Source organism: Magnolia sinica, chromosome 8, assembly GCF_029962835.1.
Source record: "Magnolia sinica isolate HGM2019 chromosome 8, MsV1, whole genome shotgun sequence".
Taxonomy (NCBI): domain Eukaryota; kingdom Viridiplantae; phylum Streptophyta; class Magnoliopsida; order Magnoliales; family Magnoliaceae; genus Magnolia; species Magnolia sinica.
Window position 1 is genome coordinate 312363 of NC_080580.1, and position 19903 is coordinate 332265.

Genomic DNA, 19903 nt, shown 5'->3' on the forward strand with positions numbered 1-19903 from the left:
TTGGGAGTTAACTCCATCCAGTGTGGTCATGCGGACTAGGACAGGTATTGTAAAGCTTGAGTTATTGAGTACTAGTTAGGTGGTCACTTAGTACTTAAGCACCCGTGAGAAGATTATGGTGATCTAGCTAGTCCCACGCCTCTAATTCTTTTGATCGCGATATTTGGTCTTTGATTATTATTAAACAAGTCAGATGGACAAATCTTTTGTGCCTATCCCACAATGTGATTGAGTGGGAGATGTTGGACTTGGGCCAGTAGGGCCCACTGGTGAGCAATCACTAGTGGGTACGTCCCATGCTTCTTCCGAATTTTTTCTTTTTTGTTATATTTCAAATTCAACTTTGAATTTGGTTTATTATAAGAGATAGGGATAAGACCGGATGATATGGTCTCATCTAAACTCTTATGCCTTCCTATAAAATGGATGAGACTCTCTGTCGTTAAATACATCATAAGTAATACCGAGAGTATACAGAGAGAGATATAATGTGCATGATAGTCTGTCCATTTTGGCTTGTCCTTAGGACGATCTAATCCATAGATCGTAATCCGGGGCCACTTATACCGTGTGCACGATAGTCTGTCCATTTTAGCTTGTCCTTGGGACGATCTAATCCATAGATCGCAATCTAGGGCCGTTGGAGCATTTATCTTCTACTTTATGAGGGTTCCAAAACCCGTGTAGACCGTCAGATCTTAAGGGCTCACCTTCCGCGCTTCCCAACACTTTAAATGCAAGTGTGGATGCATGTTAAAAGGCACATCAGTTGGATCAGTACCCTACTCCATGGCTCATTGAATCTTGACCATTCACCGGATGTGTAGTTTGCAAAAGTCATCCATTCTTTCCATCTAATTCACCCGATGTGGAAAGAATGCATGTCTCTTATGCTAAAATGAAGTCCTCCACAACCTTTATATGCTCCGTGGGGTCCACCATTTTCACTCTGTTCAATCAGGTGCGTACTCTCATGTTTACTGTGAAGGCTATGAATAGGCCTAATTATATCTGAGGTGGGCCCCAATCAGGGGAACAACATAAAATCACACCTAAAAACTTTAAGACCATGTAGTGTGGCCAGCCTCAGCTATGGATCAAGCTGACCTTTTGGATATCGGTTCAACCTGCTATTGATCATCTGATGAATGGATTGGACGAAATATACTCACCATGTTGGCCATACTAACGATCTATCGATGTTGTGCCCTTTGTTTTTTTTTTTTTCCCCCTGTATTTTTGCTTGTTGCCATCTCATGAGGATGCCTGCTTTTGGTGTGGGGTTTCTTCATTAAACTCTATAAGCAAAAGATATTTTAACTTTTAAAGAAGATATTTACCTTTCCTGAATAGAGGAGAGCTGGAATAGAAATTCAAGAAGACTAGATGTTAATTTTTGACAATATTTATGTATAACAATTTCTGTGTTTATTCTCCAAGGCAAAGGCTATGTGAAGCAAGGCTACTAATATATATTTTTTAGAATATTTGTGTATAACAATTTCTTTATGCCGTATAACAATTTCTTTATGCCCTCGACCTAAGGCTATGTGAAGAGAGGCTACATAATCTTTTCCTCATTGTCTCCTTGGACCTTTTGGGTTCTGTGAAGCAAGGTGAGATGTAGTGGGACTAAAATTCTATCAAATTTTTGAAAAACTCCTGTAAAGTAGAGATCACATATTGTACGGATGAAAAATGGTGCCAAGCCCATTCTTTTCCCATTACTGAGGCTCTCACTCATAATCTACTATAGTAGACTAACCACAAGAGTCACTCAAATTGAGAAGTCTCTTGATTCTCTAATGTATAAGTGTTATTCTACGATTTATAACTTGCCGTAAATTCTAACTCTCATTTGGCTAGTGGCGACTTTAAGTTATTTGCACTATTTTATTTGAGTAAAATCAAACCTCAGTCACACAGTTACTAAATGAGAGTAAGAAAAAGTTAAGTGAGGACACTGCTGTTGCATGGAAACATTCACAAACTAATAACAAGTTGGTAGTTCAACAGCTAAACTATAATTCCTTAAGATTGTAACATCACTTTTCAAACTTTTGGATATTCTTATCTTGGTATATGATAGGTGTGGTCCAATTCTTTTTGTTCGGACCCGCCCGAATGACTGTAAATCCTGTCAATTCAATAATATTCTGGTGGAATATGACCACCTTTCCTGGTGGAATATGACCACCTTTCTTTAAAAAAAAAAAACTTTTGCATAAAATATATTAGCGATTAAACATATTAGTAACCCAATATTATTCTTATTAGAATAACATGATGTCATTTCATATTAAATTCATCACCAAACATAGTATAAAGCCATGAAAAAGAAACACTTCTTCTCATATATTCAGTATCAATTTAAGCACACTCTCAACCCAAGACTAAAATATCTAAAGCTTGTTTAGAAAAGTATTCAACAAGGTAATTTTATTTTAAAATATTTCTCAACATAACTATCGATAATAACTTAGTAATGACTAATGTAAGACAAACCTGCATCCAATATATGTGACCTAATTGTTTCTCTTAGTGAATCCTGACCTTGAGATACAAGTCCTTGATTGCATGCATTTCTGTAGCCACATCTCTCATGCACCTTCGTTCTCTTGGAGATTCTGCAGAGCACAATACACCAATTTTGGCCATTGAAATCAAGCAGTCCTGCATTCTGTTTCTTGTATTGATATGATCTTCATTGCCTTGAGTAACTTCAACGTCTTTTATAAGTAGTCGTGGATCAATAATCTCCATTACTCGTTCAGGCAAAGCCAACTTTGCGAAATGATAAAGGCTTAGATTGTCCATAAACATGTCATCAGTTGGTTCCTTTCCAGTGATCATCTCCAATAAAAGGATTCCATAGCTATAAACATCTCCTTGTGTAGATGCTTTACTGCCCATCGCATACTCTCCAATTTATACATCTCATATTGGAATGTAAGTAACTATTTAGATACAAATAATTTCAAAAGTTAAATTTAGAGAGAGAGAGAGAGAATATTCTATTTAAACAAAGAATTAGCAATTTTGCTATTCTGGGAATCCAAATTTCTAACATTAATTGGTGTGCTATGAAGTTTTAAGTTCTTACAAAGATGTTCTACAACTCAGCGCATCCATCATTAAGTGAACAAATGAGTTATAGTTATGATTTTTAAGCAACACATATTTTAACTTAAGGCATTATCAGAAGAGAATTCATTATACCTTATCATGGTTGATTCATGTGAAGTGTAAGTGAGTACTGCTTTGTATATCTAGATCTTTGAAATCAATGAGATTTTGATGCCATAAGTTTGAATCTTGTCGGGTGTGAGTCCTTCAAATATGAGGTCATTCTTTCGGGACCTAGATCTGGATAAATTTGGGTTCATGTAAGATTTACTAGTGTTTCACATTTAGTGCATAAGAGTGACCTACTTGATCAAAAGAATGATCAGGCTGAGGCAACACGCTGGAGCCCACTTAATGAATAGGCATTAGTCATAAGTGGGGCTTATAAAAACCTAAGGTATTCAACAAGTGGGACCCACTAAAAATATGAAACTAATATAGTAAGAAGTTTCATTAATCAGCCACAAGTATGGGAGATTTGGGAAGCTTAGAAAAACATGACTACTGTTTCATGTTCAAGGTACATGTGGCTGATCAACTTACATAGATCTACCCACTTAACCCGGAAGCATAATGTTATACCAGTGCATATTTGAAATTGTCCCACCTCATGGATGGCTATGATTTTATGATTGTGAGCACGTATGCTGTCGCGGTACATTCATCAACAAGAGAATCCATCCATCTAATAACCCAGACAACTATAAATTGAGAAATTTGATTTTGTAAGCATACTTTTACATACAACGTTTTCCCTCGCCTATGTCACTCATGAAGAAAATTGAAACCATGCAAAGGGTGGGATGCACCGTAAAGATGACCTTAGATAAAAATCAGGATGGTCCACTCATCAGGTAACCTGAACCATCAAAGTTAAGAAATGCAGCTGATGGTATTGACTCACAATGTCTGTCACTCACCTTGCATCTCCATTGGTCTAATGTTCACTTGTGGTGATGTTTGTAGCACAGCCACCTTTTATATGGCTCATATTTTCCACACAAGTGATACAGTGATGAGAAGGTGTGAAAGTCTATTGCTGAAAAAGAAAGCATTAATGAATGTGGATGAAACGTCTTAAGTGGATGATAGTGCTCATCTAAATAATATATACTTGCTATGTTAGTTAACATCTATGCTTGCTGAAGCCTTATGGTAGTTTCTTGACTACTAAAAATAAGAAGTTTATTCCACAGGAAAAACAGCGCTAACATAGTAAGGTTGTAAGAGATGTGAACGTGAGATGCTCAGAAGTATGCAGAAGTCAGCCAGTATCCTCAAATCTGTGCTTTGAATTAGTATATTTGGCAATCCTCTTTAAAAAAAGCCCTAGTGAGTGGACCAGGCTTACTTTTGCGCAGTGTTGTCTTCATGCTCCCATATACCCAAGTAGGCACGTGTAAAGGTATGTATGGGGCCAGAATACCTTTTGTCACAAAACCTGTAACCTGTTCTCTCACCTTCTTGTAGGGGAGAAGGTTTGAAGTCCAACTAGCTAGTCCACAAGTTATATACCCAACGGATAACATCTAACTTCTTAAGTGAATGTGACATCCAACCATTCCAATAGATTGGGCATCACACATGTTACGCCCCAAACCCAGAAATCGGATTCCCAGGAATCCCGATTGTCCAATCCGGTGCCGACAGCCTCCATAGTACCCCATTTTCGGCTCCCAGTGCCCATATGCCAGATTCCGATCATGGGATCCTACAAGGAGGATTTTCTAATGTACATTTTACTCGTAAGAAGCATAACCACAAGTATAACCAAATCACAAAGGCAACATCATCATCACATATCCACTAATATAAACATTTGAATACAGTGCTGAAAGGGAAATACATATATCAAAAATCAAAGCTTCAGAAGACGGCTGCATGCTCCAAGCTCGACGCTACTGCAACCCTATGCCACCTGCACGCATCTATTGTGCATAAGCTTATAGAAAGCTTAAAGGGTGGTGTAAGTGTGTGCGCAAGGTAAGTGTCAAGTATCCAATACAATGTCATAATTGTACAATATCGAAAATACTGATAAGATCATGAATCAATCAATATCAGATTACGCACTACAGATCAGCTGTGTATAATGAGGAGTCATAAAGAATCAAATATTAGATGTCGAGGATGCAATGCAATATACAATTTCTGATGAGTTCATGAATAGCATCAGCTGTACCTAGACCATATAAATGCAGAAACACAGTGACCCAAAATACCATATGCTGCGGATGTAATGCAATATGCGGTGCAAATGGAATGACCATGCTGGAGTGTGAAGTCGGGATGATAGTACGTAGTATTGTAGGCTACGGGGTCCATCACAAGTGACTTCTATCCAAACTAGTCCCATACCTAAATTTGGATAGTTAGACTCAATGTGGTAAACTCCTGATCTTAGGTTAGTCGCGCGCCCCAACCGAAATCCTAGCCATTGCGAAGGTACACATAACAAATAGTTGTGCACCACTAACCGGAGTAGATAGTGAATGAATGAATGAATAAGTATGCAACTCCTCCCTAATAAGTCCACATATCTGTACTATTCATTTATGGGATCATCACCGGGGTCTAGTACACTTTACATGCAAATCGTCGCCTACTGACGCGCGACTATATAAGTGGAAGAGACTTCACTATCTGCCTACCAATAATCAGCCAATATCTACTCGGCACATCGATAACGGACCCATTCACGAGCTGGTCAAACTCAGCCTAACTATGCCTCCTACGCTCGGGCGTGTAAGGCCACACCCCCTCCCAACTGACCATGACACAGTGAGAGATGCAGCCTCCTAGTATTCGGCACTCGGATGCTCATGTATCCACTCGGTCTCGACATTGGGGCGTATCTTGGCCACAGAGGTTTAAGGACTTTCATCCACGGACATCCAAAGTGCCCACATGCTCGAACCAAACATTTTCGGTGTCCCATCTAGCTATCCATGACATGCCTGCGGAGGCTATGGCCCTGATGTCACTAGGATGTATAGTAATCACAACATATAATGAAAGATGCATGAGTTATACAATCTAGTCATGCATCAATCCTACGCATATTGTGCGCTCATGTGAGATAGCCTTCGCCTATTAGGGAGTCTCATAACAACCTATCCAATGACATGTAATGGTCAATCACATCTCGTAACAAACATGCAGATGATGCGTATAGGCATGTATCATGATTTTATGCTGTCACATACTCATAAATCAGTATCAATAAGCGGCATCGACAACCGACCTCGACAATGTGGACATTTAACCAACATTGCCCCCCAAGGAATGGCCCACATAGAGCCTAATCATATAGTGGACCCATGGCCTCACTCAAGGGCCAAATATACAACACCACGAGCTTCACTCTAGAGCTTAATACACATCATGATGGGCCTTTCACATGGGCCTAACATACATTACAATGTGCTCCATCGCCTGGCCCTCAAATGCATCACAATGGGCCTTATCACATAGGCCTCATATACATCACATTGGGCTTTGACAAGCGGTCTCGATATCTGGCCTCGACAATCGAAATTGGTATCGATAATCGAAATCGGCCTCGACAATCGAAATCGGTATCGACAATTGGCCTCGATGATCGGAATCGGTGAGAATGGGCCTAACAAGGCCTAAGGGAAGGTCAAAATGTGGACGTCCAACCATCATTGCCCATTAATGTGGACCTTTAACCAACATTGCTCCCAAGGAATGACGCTCATAGAGTCAATCGTATAATGGTTCTACGGCCTCGTTCAAGGGTCTAATACACATCATCATGGGCCTCACTTATGGGGCATATACGCATCATATTCGGCCTCACTAATGGGCCAATGTATATAACATCAGGCCGTATCAACGGGTTGGATCAAATGAGCTGGTACAAATGGGCCAAATCAATTGGGCCGATATAAATGGGCTGAATTAATGGGCCAAGTTAATTGGGCCGAATCAAATGGGTCAAGTTAATTGGGCCAATCAAATGGGCCGATTCAAATGGGCCTATTACACACGTTATGGGCCTCTACCCATGGGTTCTAAATACATCACAATGGGTCTCAACCCATGGGCCCCGAATACATCATATTAGATCACTTAAATACATTAAGTAAGCCGCACCATTCATCCAACTATAGAGATCATTTTAGAGCATTATCCTAACAATGAATCAGATTAAAAGATCATCTGGACCATACCACAAATAGCAGTGGTGATAATGATTCCCACAGTTAAAAATTTAGAGGGCCCACCATAGCATTTATTTCCCATCCAAACTGCTCACAAGGTTACAAAGACTTGAACCGGGAGGGAAAAAAACAAATATTATGTTGATTCAAAACTTCTGTAAATCCCAAAAGGGTTTTAATGGTAGATGTTCAATTCCACTGTTCCTGCAGTGTGGTCCACGTGATAATGGATCTGTCTATTTTTGTCTCAAGCCTTAGGACGATCTCACCGAATGGGATGGATGGTTGGGATATAACACATACATCAAAGAGGAGTCCACAATTCGGGTGCACACGTCACCAAAGTGGGCTCCACAGAACCAAACGGCACACCAGCCAATCTAGCCACTTCACAGGTGGGTCCCACGTGGGGCCCACCATATCGTCTATTTTCCATCCATACTATTGGTATGGTCACACAGACCACATAACAAAACAATAAATAAATTTTTATATTTATCTAGAACGTCTCGAACCAGAGAGGTTCCAATGGCAGACATTAGATCCACCACCGTTCCCTGTGACGTGAACCACCTGAGCTCTGGTATACGGCTAATTTTGGGGTGCTCCGCTGTAAAAAGGGGCCCCATCAAATGCATGGTCCTGATGTTCCACACACATCACGGTGGGGCCTACCACACACATCACTGTGGGGCCTACGGCTCCCTACCCTTTCTATCCACGCGCAGCAGCAGGACGCTGCTGCAGCATTCTCTGGATGAGCAGCAGCAGCGCCTGCTGCACCTGATTTTTTTTTTCTTGAGAATTTTCCTAGGTGGGGCCTGCATCAGGATAATCCACTCCATCCATTGGATCATATAGCTCATGGCAGACTAAATGAGCTCAATATTCAGCATGTTTTGTTGTATAGAAACATAAAAGTGGTCCCTACCAGATTTTAATGGTAAAATCACTATTTTCAAAGATATGGCCCACCAGATAATCGGATTAGTTTCATTTCTCGGCTCAACACCTAAAATGAGCTGAGAGATAGGATGGATGGCGTGGATTAGATCCATACATCAAGGTGGGACCTACGTAAGCGGCCCACCAGAAATTTTAAATCAAGCTAATATTTTTGTTTTTGATGTGTAACGTCTAGACCCTGCTGGACGATCTGGACAGTGGACGTCTAGCAGGTTCTGGGCTGGCCCATCTAGCCACCGTGTGGTCCACCTAATAATTGTATTTCCATCATCTAGACCCTCCAAAAAAAAGGGTAGCAAGGTGGGCTAGTCCCCATGTTTGGACAGCCTTGTGGTCTGCTGGATGGACGGTCCGGATATCACGTATACTCATCAAGTAGGCCACAAAATATGAGAAGGAGAGAGAGATAGATAGAGAGAGAGATAGAGAAAGAGAGAGATGATGATGGAGGGAACCGGCCACTATGGGCCCCTCATGGATACAACACATACATCATAATGGGTCCCACCTATAAGTGGGCCCTCAAATGCAAATCGACGGTAGATCACCTACCTATCGGCATCTTTCTTTAGCTCCTTGGACTTGTATGCTCCTTGCCTTCAACTTTGATGGAGGTTGATAAAGAATAAATGGTTGAGATGGGAGATGAGAGGGTGAAAAAGTGGGCCACATATGGTTTGCTCTTGGAAGCCTTGGACATTGGAACCTTGTTGCTCTTGGGATTGGAGAGTATAGATAGAAATCAGAGAGAGAGAGAGAGAGAGAGAGAGAGAGAGAGAGAGAAATGATAGATGAGAGGGTTGGATGGAGTGGTTGTTGTAAGGAAATGATGGTTAGGGTATGGGCTTGGTTGAAATTTGGGTGAAAAAGGAATGAGTGGAGAGAGAGTTGACTTTGAGAAAGGGAAATGGATGGGTTGCTTGTACTTGTGGTATGGAGTGTACTTGACTTGATTGATTGATTGATTGATAGATGAGACATGTTGTAGAGATTCTTTCAGAATTCACAACGCGCGACATTTCTTCGGAATGAACACTGGCCCACATCTCCTGGCCCGGGTATCGGATCGGTGCGCGAGTCGCGGCATTGGAACCGCGGCGACGGCGCGGTCGCTAGGATACAAGTTTTGGGTTGAGCCGACATAGGTATATAAGACTCGGTTTAGGATCGCGCGCAAACGTCGGATACAGGTCGAGGATTGTCGAAATTTGACCAGGAGGGCCGTAGAAGCCTACGGAATGGTACAGACTAGGATATGGGTTTTACAACATATACAAAAACCAATGACTAGCAATTGATAAATAGACCAAGGAAATCCTTGTGATGAGGCCAACCTATTGCATGAATTGGATGTTGCAGGTACCTGAAAGGTTATAAGTCATCTGTTGGGTCGGCTATAAGTTGTGGGTGAGAGAGAAGGTCCCAAGAGGGGTTAGTGACTAGGGTGGGCTCTACCATGATTTTAATGTGAAAGTCACCCTGATCACAAGGTGTGTCACCCCATTTCACACTCAGGTCCTAAAAATCAGCCCCATTTATGATTCGGGTGGACAATACAATTGGAAACAATGTACTGGACAACGCTCCCCCACTAAACTATCTTCCTTCGTATGGCTCACTAGAATCACGGATGGACATGATTTTTTGGCCTTTGGCCTACTTTTGGTATGCCACATCGTTGGAGTTGATTTCATATTATTATCGAGGTGGGCCCTGTAAAAATTAAAGGTGGATCTTTCCTAAAATTTTCTTTTGATATAGCCTACTTAACTCATATGTCAACCTGATTTTTTAGGATGACTCATTATCTGATGGTCAGAGTGTATTTCATAGTGAACCATGTAAAAACAATGATGGGCATCACTCTCCCCAATTGTTTCCCTTGGTATGGCCCACCTAAATCAGGGACCAATCTGATTTTTGGGCCTTGCGCCTAACATGGGCTAATGCATCTGTTAGTTGGAGTGGATTTCAGATGCATATCACAGTGGGGCCCACCCAAGCCCACCTTACTTTGCTGGCACGTCCGGTCTCCTTGGAAGCAAGCAGACAAACTGGGCGTCTGTGTATATATTTTTATATAATAAAGTAGTTAAGGTAATAGGGAAAATTGTTACCCGGAGCGATGTACCCAGTAGATCCCTTCATTCCAACTGAGCTAGTTTGATCAACCTCAGATGAAAACCTGGCCAGCCCGAAATCACCCATGCGGGTAGTCATGTCATCATCAAGAAGAATGTTGCTTGGCTTTAAATCTCGATGAATGATTGGCGCTTTGCAATCATTATGTAGATAATCCAGTGCACAAGCCACATCTATGGCTATGTTTAGCATTTCAATAAACTTCAGGTCCCTTATCAACTCGTCATAACCATCACCATGCAACCACTTGTCTAGACTTCCATTGGGCGTGTACTCATAAACTAGAGCTTTAAAATCATTGCCATTAAAATCAATGCTTGAGCAACAAGTTAAGATCTTAACAAGATTTCGATGCCTAATGTTTCTCAAGGCTTCGCATTCGGCGATGAAGCTCCTCAGAGCTCCTTGTCGATGAAGGTTAAAGATTTTTACTGCAACCATAATTCCATCACGATCTAGAGCCCCTTTATATACAGCGGCAAAAAACTTCCAGTGCCGACCAAGTTGGCAGAAGAGAAGCCATCTGTTGCTTTAAAGAGCTCCCCATAAGACACGTTGACAAAAGCATCCTCCACAGAAACCGTAGCAGAAGGTTCCCTTCTCGATTTTCTTTTCCAATAAATAGTGGCAAAGAAACATGATAGTAAAACAAGACACAGGACAACAACAACTATTGAGATTTTTACTTTTGAAGTAGGAGACTTTCCCCGTTTCTTGGAAGCTTGGTTAGAGCATGGAAGCAATTTTAATTCTTGAATACCCCCACATAGCCTACTATTTCCGAGCACTGAAACTTGACTAGCATTTCCAAAGACCCCTTGTTTCGGCAATTCACCCACGAAATCGTTGAAGGATAAATTTAGATTCTATAAAGCAAGCTTCTCCAGGTATTTTGGAATCTCCCCAGACAAGTTGTTGCGTGAAAGATCCAGAATCTGAAGGCCTCTTAGAGTACTAAATGTTGGAGGAATTGATCCTTGAAAAAAGTTCCCATCCAACCACAGAAACTCTAGGCTGAGACAATTGCCCAACGAAATTGGAATTTCGCCTGACAATTTGTTATTAGAAACACTGAATATTCCAAGTGCTTATAAGTAACCAGCTTCCAGTGGCAGACTACCGGTAAAAGAGTTACTTTCGACGTAAAGTTCAATCAAAGCCGAAAGCTGAAAAGTAGTATAGGTAAGCTACTGCTGAAATTATTACTGCCGAGGTATATGAATTGCAGGTTTATGCAATTACCAAGACTAGTAGGAATGCTCCCCGATAGATTGTTTTCACGTAAACTGAGTGTGAGCAAGCTGGTGATGTTGCCCAAGGAAGATGGAATTTGCCCTGATAATTCATTTATATTCAAGTGAAGTTTCCCCAGCTTGTTAAGCCTCCCAATACCAATGGGAATAGTACCTGTTAAAAAGTTATCATCCATACCCAACACTGTTAAGCTGACCAGATTCTGAATCTCAGATGGGATGCTTCCGAATATCCTATTACTCGCCAACAATAGACTTGTTAACTGTGTACAAAGATTAGCTATTGAGTTGGGCAACGCACCATTGAGATGATTCTCACTTACTTCCAGTTCTACTAAGCTACTGCAATTCGTTAAAGAATCGATAAAACTCAAATCATGAGCTTTCCCAATTCCAAGTTCATTGTCCCACAAATATAAACCAGTGAGATCTTTTAGGTTTCCGAAATTTAGAGGCACAGATCAACTAAAACTATTATTATCAAGGGAAATATTTGTAAGTCTAGAAGCATTGGATAATGAAACTGGTATGGGTCCTGTGAATTGGTTTCCTCCAGCATAGAGTCCTTGGAGATTAGGAAGAGTGAGGCCTCTGTTAGGTGGAAGATTTCCATGCAATCTGTTCCATGTCACTGCCAAAACATTAATAGAGGAGAGATTGTATAGCTGGGGCGGAATCGTACCTGACACTTCATTTTGACTTAGGGCAAGAATGCTTAACCTCACCAACTGACCAAGTTCATCTGGGATCCTGCCCTTTATACTGTTTCTTGATAGATGAAGGTAAGTGAGAGACGAAAGGTTTCCAAATGAAGGTGGGATGCTTCCTGTAAGACTGTTGAGACCAAGGATCAATCTGGTGAGCTTTGTGAGAGAGCCAAGCTCAGTTGGAATCCTCCCTGTGAGCTGATTCCCGTAAAGATTGAGGACATTGAGTTCAGAACAGTGTCAGATTTTCTAGAATTTCTCCTGTCAATGTGTTATTGGTCAGCATGAGATATTGCAAGTGGAACATGTGGGACTTAATCTATATGCGGACTAAGCCCACAGATCTGTCTGTGCATGGGACATGACGATTAGGGGTCGGATAGCTTATCTAGCTGAGACACCGCCATGGAAACCGGATAAGAATACCAAAAAACCTGTAGAGCTTAGGATCTTCCTCTCCTTCACACCCTTTTTGCAATTCACAAGATGAGACTCGAATTTCTGCTATGGTGTAGGATCGGGGACCCAGCTCTCTTTTATAGAATCTGTGGAGAGAGAGTTTGAAACCCATCACAACTCTCTCTCCCACGCTCCACATTGTAGCATCCTAGTGCAACTCAAATTGCTGTCTGCGTACGACAGCTATAGCATTCCAGCCCTAGTACGCAGAGCATCACCTGAAGTGGGGCCCATTAGTCTACTCAATCATCCAATCCAACTATATGACAATCCAGACTGTTGATCAGTGAGGCCCACTAAATACAGTTCTTACAGAACAAACGGCCCATCTCTTCAGAAATCGTCCTGTGAAAGCTGTTTTTTGCAAGATCGATTCTTCTGAGGAAGGTGAGGTTCCCTATGAAGGGAGATATGGGTCCCACCAAGTTCTTGTTTGTGAGGTTTAAGGCGGTGACCCTTTGAAGATGGCGGCGACCACCGCATGGGATTCCTTGCCAGTGAAAGAAGTGGAGAGTACTATGATTCCATGAGCTCAAGGAATTGAGAGGATCTTCGGTTATCAGATGTTTGAAGTGTAGAGCAAGACGATCTGTTTCGTTGGAGAAGTGAGCGGCAGCAGATCCGCAGAGGCATGGAGCGTGAATGGAAGAGAGAAGGAGAAATGACCAAATTGCCCCTAAGCTCATTGGCGGTGATTCCATTGTAGAGCATGTGAATGCAGGAACCTTATAAGAGAAGATACTAGCATGGTGTGGATTCTGGAGACGGATTGGCTACTCCCCCTGACACCAGCCCCGTGGCTGATGGTCGGTGCTCTGTGAGCCCCACCATAATGTATGTGTTTCATCCGTTCTGTTCATCCATTTTTACAGATCTTTTTAGGGATTGATACAGAAAATTATACGGATATAAATCTTAGTGGACCACACCACAGGAAAGCAATAATGCTTGAATATCCACCATTAAAATCCTCCTAAGCCCACTGGAGGACTTAGGAGTCTTATCAATACAGTTGGGATTGCCTGTGTTGAAGGCACAGGAAAATCCAATGCCACCGCTTCTCATTTATCCACGTCATCGCCAATAACTCCAACTAACCAGATGAGGCTGATTTGTCTCGGCTAAATAGATTGCGTGCTATACACAGGAGGACTTCTTAGAGTATGGAACTTCTTTGGCCAACTATGATTTATGTTTAAGATCCACACCGTCCATAAATTTTTATAGATCATTTTAAAGTGTGAGTATAAAAATGAGGCACATTCAAATCTCAAGTCGACCACACCACAGAAAGAAGTGGGGATTAAAAAACTGCCGTCGAAACCTTCTTAAGCCCAGTATGAGTTTTATTTTCCATCTAACCTTTTCGTAAGGTCACATATACTCAGATGAAGGGAAAACACACATATAAGCTTGATCAGAGTCTTCTTCGGCCTCAAGAAGTTTTCAACCGTAACCATTCAGTTCCTACTGTTTCTATAGTGTGACCTACTGGAGCGTTGGATCTGCCTTGCTTTCGGTACCATTTCCTAAAATGGTATGAAAAAATGGATGCATGCTGTAGATCTGATACATAAATCATGATATGGCCCATAGAAGTTCCATGTAAACACTACCAGTTTTCTCCTCTCTCTCGTCCTTACCTGGATTGTGATGCACCATGGGAGCGGATTAGGTGAGAACCCGGCCTCACCCAAGAGGGTGGGCCCTTACCGACCTCGATGTGTTTATTCCATATCTATTCTATTCATCTGTTTTTCAAGATAATTTTATGGCCTTATACAAAAAATTTGAAGCAGATCCAATTATCAGGTCGACCATACCATATAAAACAGTGAGCGGTGATTGACCATTAATGGGCCACAAAAGTTTTGGATCAAGCTGATATTTATTTATTTTTCCCTTCAGCCAAGCCTATCTGAACTTATCAACTGATTAGATGGCAAATAAAATCTATGTAAACATTAAGTTACGCCCTAAAAACTTTTTAGTGGCAGGGTGTTCAATCACTACTATTTCATGTAGTATAGCCTACCTCATGGTTTGATTTTCTTGATTTTTAGGATAATGCTTTAAAATGATCCAAAATACAGATGGACAGAGTGGTGAGGTGGACCTAGCTAATCCAAGCAAAAAAAATTTATTGACGTGTGAGATTTAGGTGGGCCCCACAATGACCGTTACTCTCGGAGCTTTTAGTGTTTGGTTAGGTATCTGGTGGGTGAGATTAATGATGGCTGCCTCAGTGGATTGCTGGCAATCCCATGGGATTACTATATCCAGAGAATCTACCACCGAGTATGTTTGGCCCGCCTGGCCAACCCCGGGATTACGCCGGCCAATCCCTTCCAATCCATCCACCCAAACATGTCCTAGGCAAAATAGATGGGATTAGGAGGGATTGGGAGGATTTGAAGGTAATGACGGTGATGTCAGTGGATTGCTGGCAATCCCATGGGATTGCTCCAATCCAAGCAGAAGTTCAACTTGCCAAACAGGCACGCCGGGCCAATCCTGGGATTGCTCCTTCCAATCCCTTCCAATACAATCTAATCCCATCCAGTCTGCTGGGCCAAACAGCCCTAAGTGCATTAGGTGGGATTAGGTGGGTTTGGAAGTCTTTTCTAGCAGACCTTGAAAAAAGGAAAGCAAAACAAAAAACATAAGCGAGTTACGAGTGAGGCTAGGTGACTTTTGTCGGCCCACAGGGCCGCCAGAAGCGATGGTTAGATAGTTGTCACCCGCTGTTGATGGATTTGTAGATTTTCCATGCTTAAGGATGACTCAGAACCATTGATTTGTTAGTTGAACGTGAACCCTATGTTGACATTTTCTTTAAATAGTCCATCTACTAATGGTTGGAACATCGGGTATTTTTTACAAATGAGATCAAATCCGAGATTTTATCATATGGTCACACTTTTTGAGATTTTTCTATTATAAAAATCAGGACATTCCACACTCTCAAGGGCACCATTGTGTAAAACAAGCAGCAGTCCGTTGCTTCTGCAGACGGTAGTGGCCCACCTAATTGTGGAATGGCTTGATTTTTAAGATCGAATTGCCAACTATTTTCACCCACTAAAATCAGGCTATTTAACTTCTAAAATTGTTTAAGATCGAATTGCTCACCTGAGGGAAATGGCCTTATTTTGAGTCAACTAATAAGTGTGGCTTAGCTAGTGTAATGCCTAGATGTCACATGTACTCCACATTAGAATGTGTGATTGCGTTCAATGGACAGAGCTCTATTTGTATGTGGACCCAACAGACCTATGCTTTTTGAAATTACCTGATGCGCACGTGGTTTGTACGTGAGTGCATCACAAGGAATAGTATTGCCTCAAAATGGGACAGGGATATTCTACTAACATCATTAAAAAAAATAAAAATAAAAAAATAGCTAAACTAATTCTCAGGATCCTAACATCATTTTAAAACTTGAGTTATTTATGAAAACTTGCCTGACTTTTGTTCCATTTTAAAAAATACGCCTATTGTTGTTGACATATTTTAAGGCAGCCTTCCGGTCACCATTATTATATTACTGTCACCTGTCACATGTCGTGGGGGTTACATATGATTTCATAGCTATATATATATATATATATGCCTCCCATTAGAGAGGGGCTTTGGTATTGGTAATTCGAAGCTAAGTGGAGCCTACCATGGTGTTTGGTAGAAATCCACTGAGTTCATATGTTTTGCCTGCTCATTTTATGGCATGACTTAAAAAATGAGGTAGATCCAAAGCTCAAGCGGGCCACACAACAAAAAATAGTGGAGATTGTATATCCACCATTGAAACATCCATGGGGCTACAAAATCTTTGGATCAGGCTAATATTTTTCTTGTTTTAGTTCATTCCAATGATAATGACCTTAGGAGAGGTTGAGTTGCATATAAACAGCAGGTAGACCCCAGCGAGGGTTGAATTGTAGGCAAATTATTTTTCACTATTTCCCTGGCCTCACTTGAGCTTTATATCTTACTCATTTTTAGTGTCATGTCTTAAAATGACCTGCCAAACGGCTAGACGAAGTGAATTTCTCACAAACAACATAGTTTGCAGTGGGGTAGTGACATCATTAAAAGCCTTGCATCACGTCAGCACCCTATAATACTGGTTGGTAACATCAGGGTGTGGCCTGAGTGGATCTGGATCCACCAAGGTGGGCGTTATCCTTGTACATATATGGACCCACCTTGATGTATGTCTTATATCCATGCGGCCATTCATTTTGAAAACTCATTTTAGGGCAAGTCCATAAAATGAAGCGGATCTACATCTTAGGAGGACCATAATATAAGAAAGTGTGGTAATTGACTATTAAAAACTCTCCGTTGGATACAAAAGTTTTAGATCAAGTTGATATTTGTGTGGTCTCTTCATCGAGGTCTTTATGGATTTATCAATAGTTTTCATGTCAAATAAACATTCCAGTGGCCCCCATAAAGTTTTTAATAGTAGGAGTTCAATTACAACTATTTCTTGTGGTATGGCCCACCTAGGATTTGGATTTATTTCATTTTTGGGAACTTGCCCTAAAATGAGCTATTAAACTAGATGGTTGGTATGGATGTAAGGCACATACATCACAATGGGGCCTGCAGTCAGGGATCCACCCAAACCGGCACGTACTTCATGGGAAAGCCCTTCCCAAGAAATTCCTGCACTCAAAAGCTAGGCGGGGCCACCATGATGTTCATTCTAAATCCAACCTATCCATCCAATTTTTGAGGTCATTTTAGGACATGTGACCAAAAAATGAAATGAATCCAAAACTCATGTAGACCACTAAGAGGAAATAGTGTGGATTGAGTGACCAATGTTGAAACATTCGTATGGCCACAAAAGTTTTGTATCAGTCTAGGGTATTTTCCATTTTCAGTCCATCCAGTGGGAATAACCTAATAAACGGTTGGGATGGCATATAAACATCAAGGTGTAGAGCCAAGAAGGTTTCAATGGTAGACATTTCTTTACCATTGATTCCTCTTGTGTGGCCCACTTGAGGTTTGGATCCACCTTACTTTTGGTCGCTTATCCTAAAATGATCCCGCAAAATGAATGAATGAGGTGGATTTCTCACAAATATCAAAGTGGGCCCTACCTAGTGATGACCTCACTATTAAACATGAAACTACTCAACCGGAGTCCGTAAGGAGGGGGAGTACATTAGGTCCAACCCAGTCTCACCTAACATTGTGCTGCCCTAACTGTGGGGCCCACCTTCATGTATGTATTGTATATCAACACCATCCATCCACTTTTCTAAATTATTTTTGGGCATGGACTCAAACATTAGGCAAATCCAAATCTAGATGGACTAAAACACAAGAAACAATGGTGTTTAACTATTAAAAACTTCTTGGGAGCCACAAAAATATTAGACCATGCACGATGATATATATATTTTTTCCCCTTCATCCAGGCCCATATTTCCCCTTCATCCAGGCCCCTGTGACCTTGTCAAAAGGTTGGTTGGCGTGGATATACAATATATGAATCAAGGTGGGATGCAGTATCGCTGCACCATGTTTGGTGAGCCCAGGGCTGCACCTACTCCGCTACCCAAACTTAAGTAGAAAGCTAGCTGGGGGCAACACAGGTGTTCCTGAAAAATCTACGTCGTCCATCCATTTTCCTAAATTATCTTAGGGCATGACCTATAATAATAATAATAATAAAGCAGACGCAATGTTCAAGTGGACAACAGTAGATAGATCCATTTCACTTCATGGTCCAAAGATTGACCTCGTTGAAAGTTTCCTGGACCTCACCTGAGATTTAGATCTGCTTCATTTTTTGAGCTCAAGGCTGAAAATGAGCTTATGAAACAAATGGATGGTGTTGATCACTTGGATCCATAAAAGTGGGCCTCATAAACTCTCATGCTCGCCCTGCCCTGTCCAATCGTTAGTCAAAGTTAAATAGGTTGTTTTTTTCACCATTAGTTTTAAAAAGCAATCCTGTTTGCACAGATATTTTAAAATCAGACGTGTATTCGAGAACAGTCACCCTCACCTGCACACCTATGCATGTGCGCACCTTTGCACACGTGTTATGGGCATCTAATTTGAATGGTCCATATGATGCGGAATCCCATGAAACCCCAATGGATAAATTTTCACCTTGATCTAAAATTATGGTGTGCCATAGGAAAGAGAAATTCTAATCAAGGGAGGAAACTGTTTTCATTTTCATGGCCCACCAAAGTTTTGGATCAAAGCAAAAATTGGGCCTGGGGGTTTTCATGAGGTGATGCTTCACATGGACCATTCAGATTTTGGAGTCACATCATGTATGATTAGTTCTAAAAAAAAGTTCTTACGAGTTCCGTGCGAACTCGTGCGATCATTTGGCACACTAAAGGCAAATAGATTTTCATAAATAACTCTCAAAACTTTTGCACAAAATATGTCACTGATCAATCATCTTAGTAACCCAATATTATTGTTATTAAAATAAGATGATGTCTTTTTCTTATTAAATTCGTGACACAATATCCCTTCATCTAACACAAGATAAGCAAACAAAAACAAATACATTTTCTCATATATTCAATATCAAAACAAGCACACCCTTAAGCCAAGACTAAATATATCTAGAGCTTATTTACAAAAGTATTTAACAAACTCATTTTATTTTGAAATCTTTCGCAACAAAACTATTGATAATAACTTCCTAATGATTGAGGTAAGACAAACCTTCATCCAATATTTGTAACCTAATTTGTTTGTCTCAGTGAATCTTAGCCCGAAGAAACAAGTCCTTGATTGCACGCATTTCTGCATCAACATCCCTCATCACCATTCTTTCTCTTGGAGATTCTGCAGAGCACAGCACACCGATTTTGACCATTGAAATCAAGCAATCATGAATTTTATTTCTCGTATTAATATGTTTTCCATTGCATTGAGTTACTTCGGCTTCTTCTAAGAGCAGTTGTGGATCAGCAATCCCCATTACTTGTTCGGGCAAAGCCAACTTAGCATAATGATGAAGGCTTAGATTGTCTTTAAACATGTCATCAATTGGCCGCTTCCCGGTGATCATCTC

General features: G+C 41.0%; 2 protein-coding genes across 2 annotated transcripts in view; one reads left to right on the plus strand and one right to left on the minus strand.

Moving 5' to 3' along the window:
* LOC131252516 (vacuolar cation/proton exchanger 3-like) overlaps positions 1 to 19903 on the plus strand; it is a 77315-nt gene that overhangs the window by 18724 nt on the left and 38688 nt on the right. The window lies entirely within an intron of this gene.
* Positions 2332 to 13541, minus strand: LOC131252507 (putative receptor-like protein kinase At3g47110). The gene is made up of 6 exons (XM_058253080.1): positions 13145 to 13541; positions 12199 to 12572; positions 11664 to 11937; positions 11331 to 11469; positions 10397 to 10944; positions 2332 to 2921 (listed from the first exon to the last, which is right to left on the minus strand). The coding sequence occupies exons 1-6, from the start codon at positions 13539 to 13541 to the stop codon at positions 2539 to 2541; spliced, it is 2115 nt and encodes a 704-aa protein (XP_058109063.1). The 3' UTR covers positions 2332 to 2538.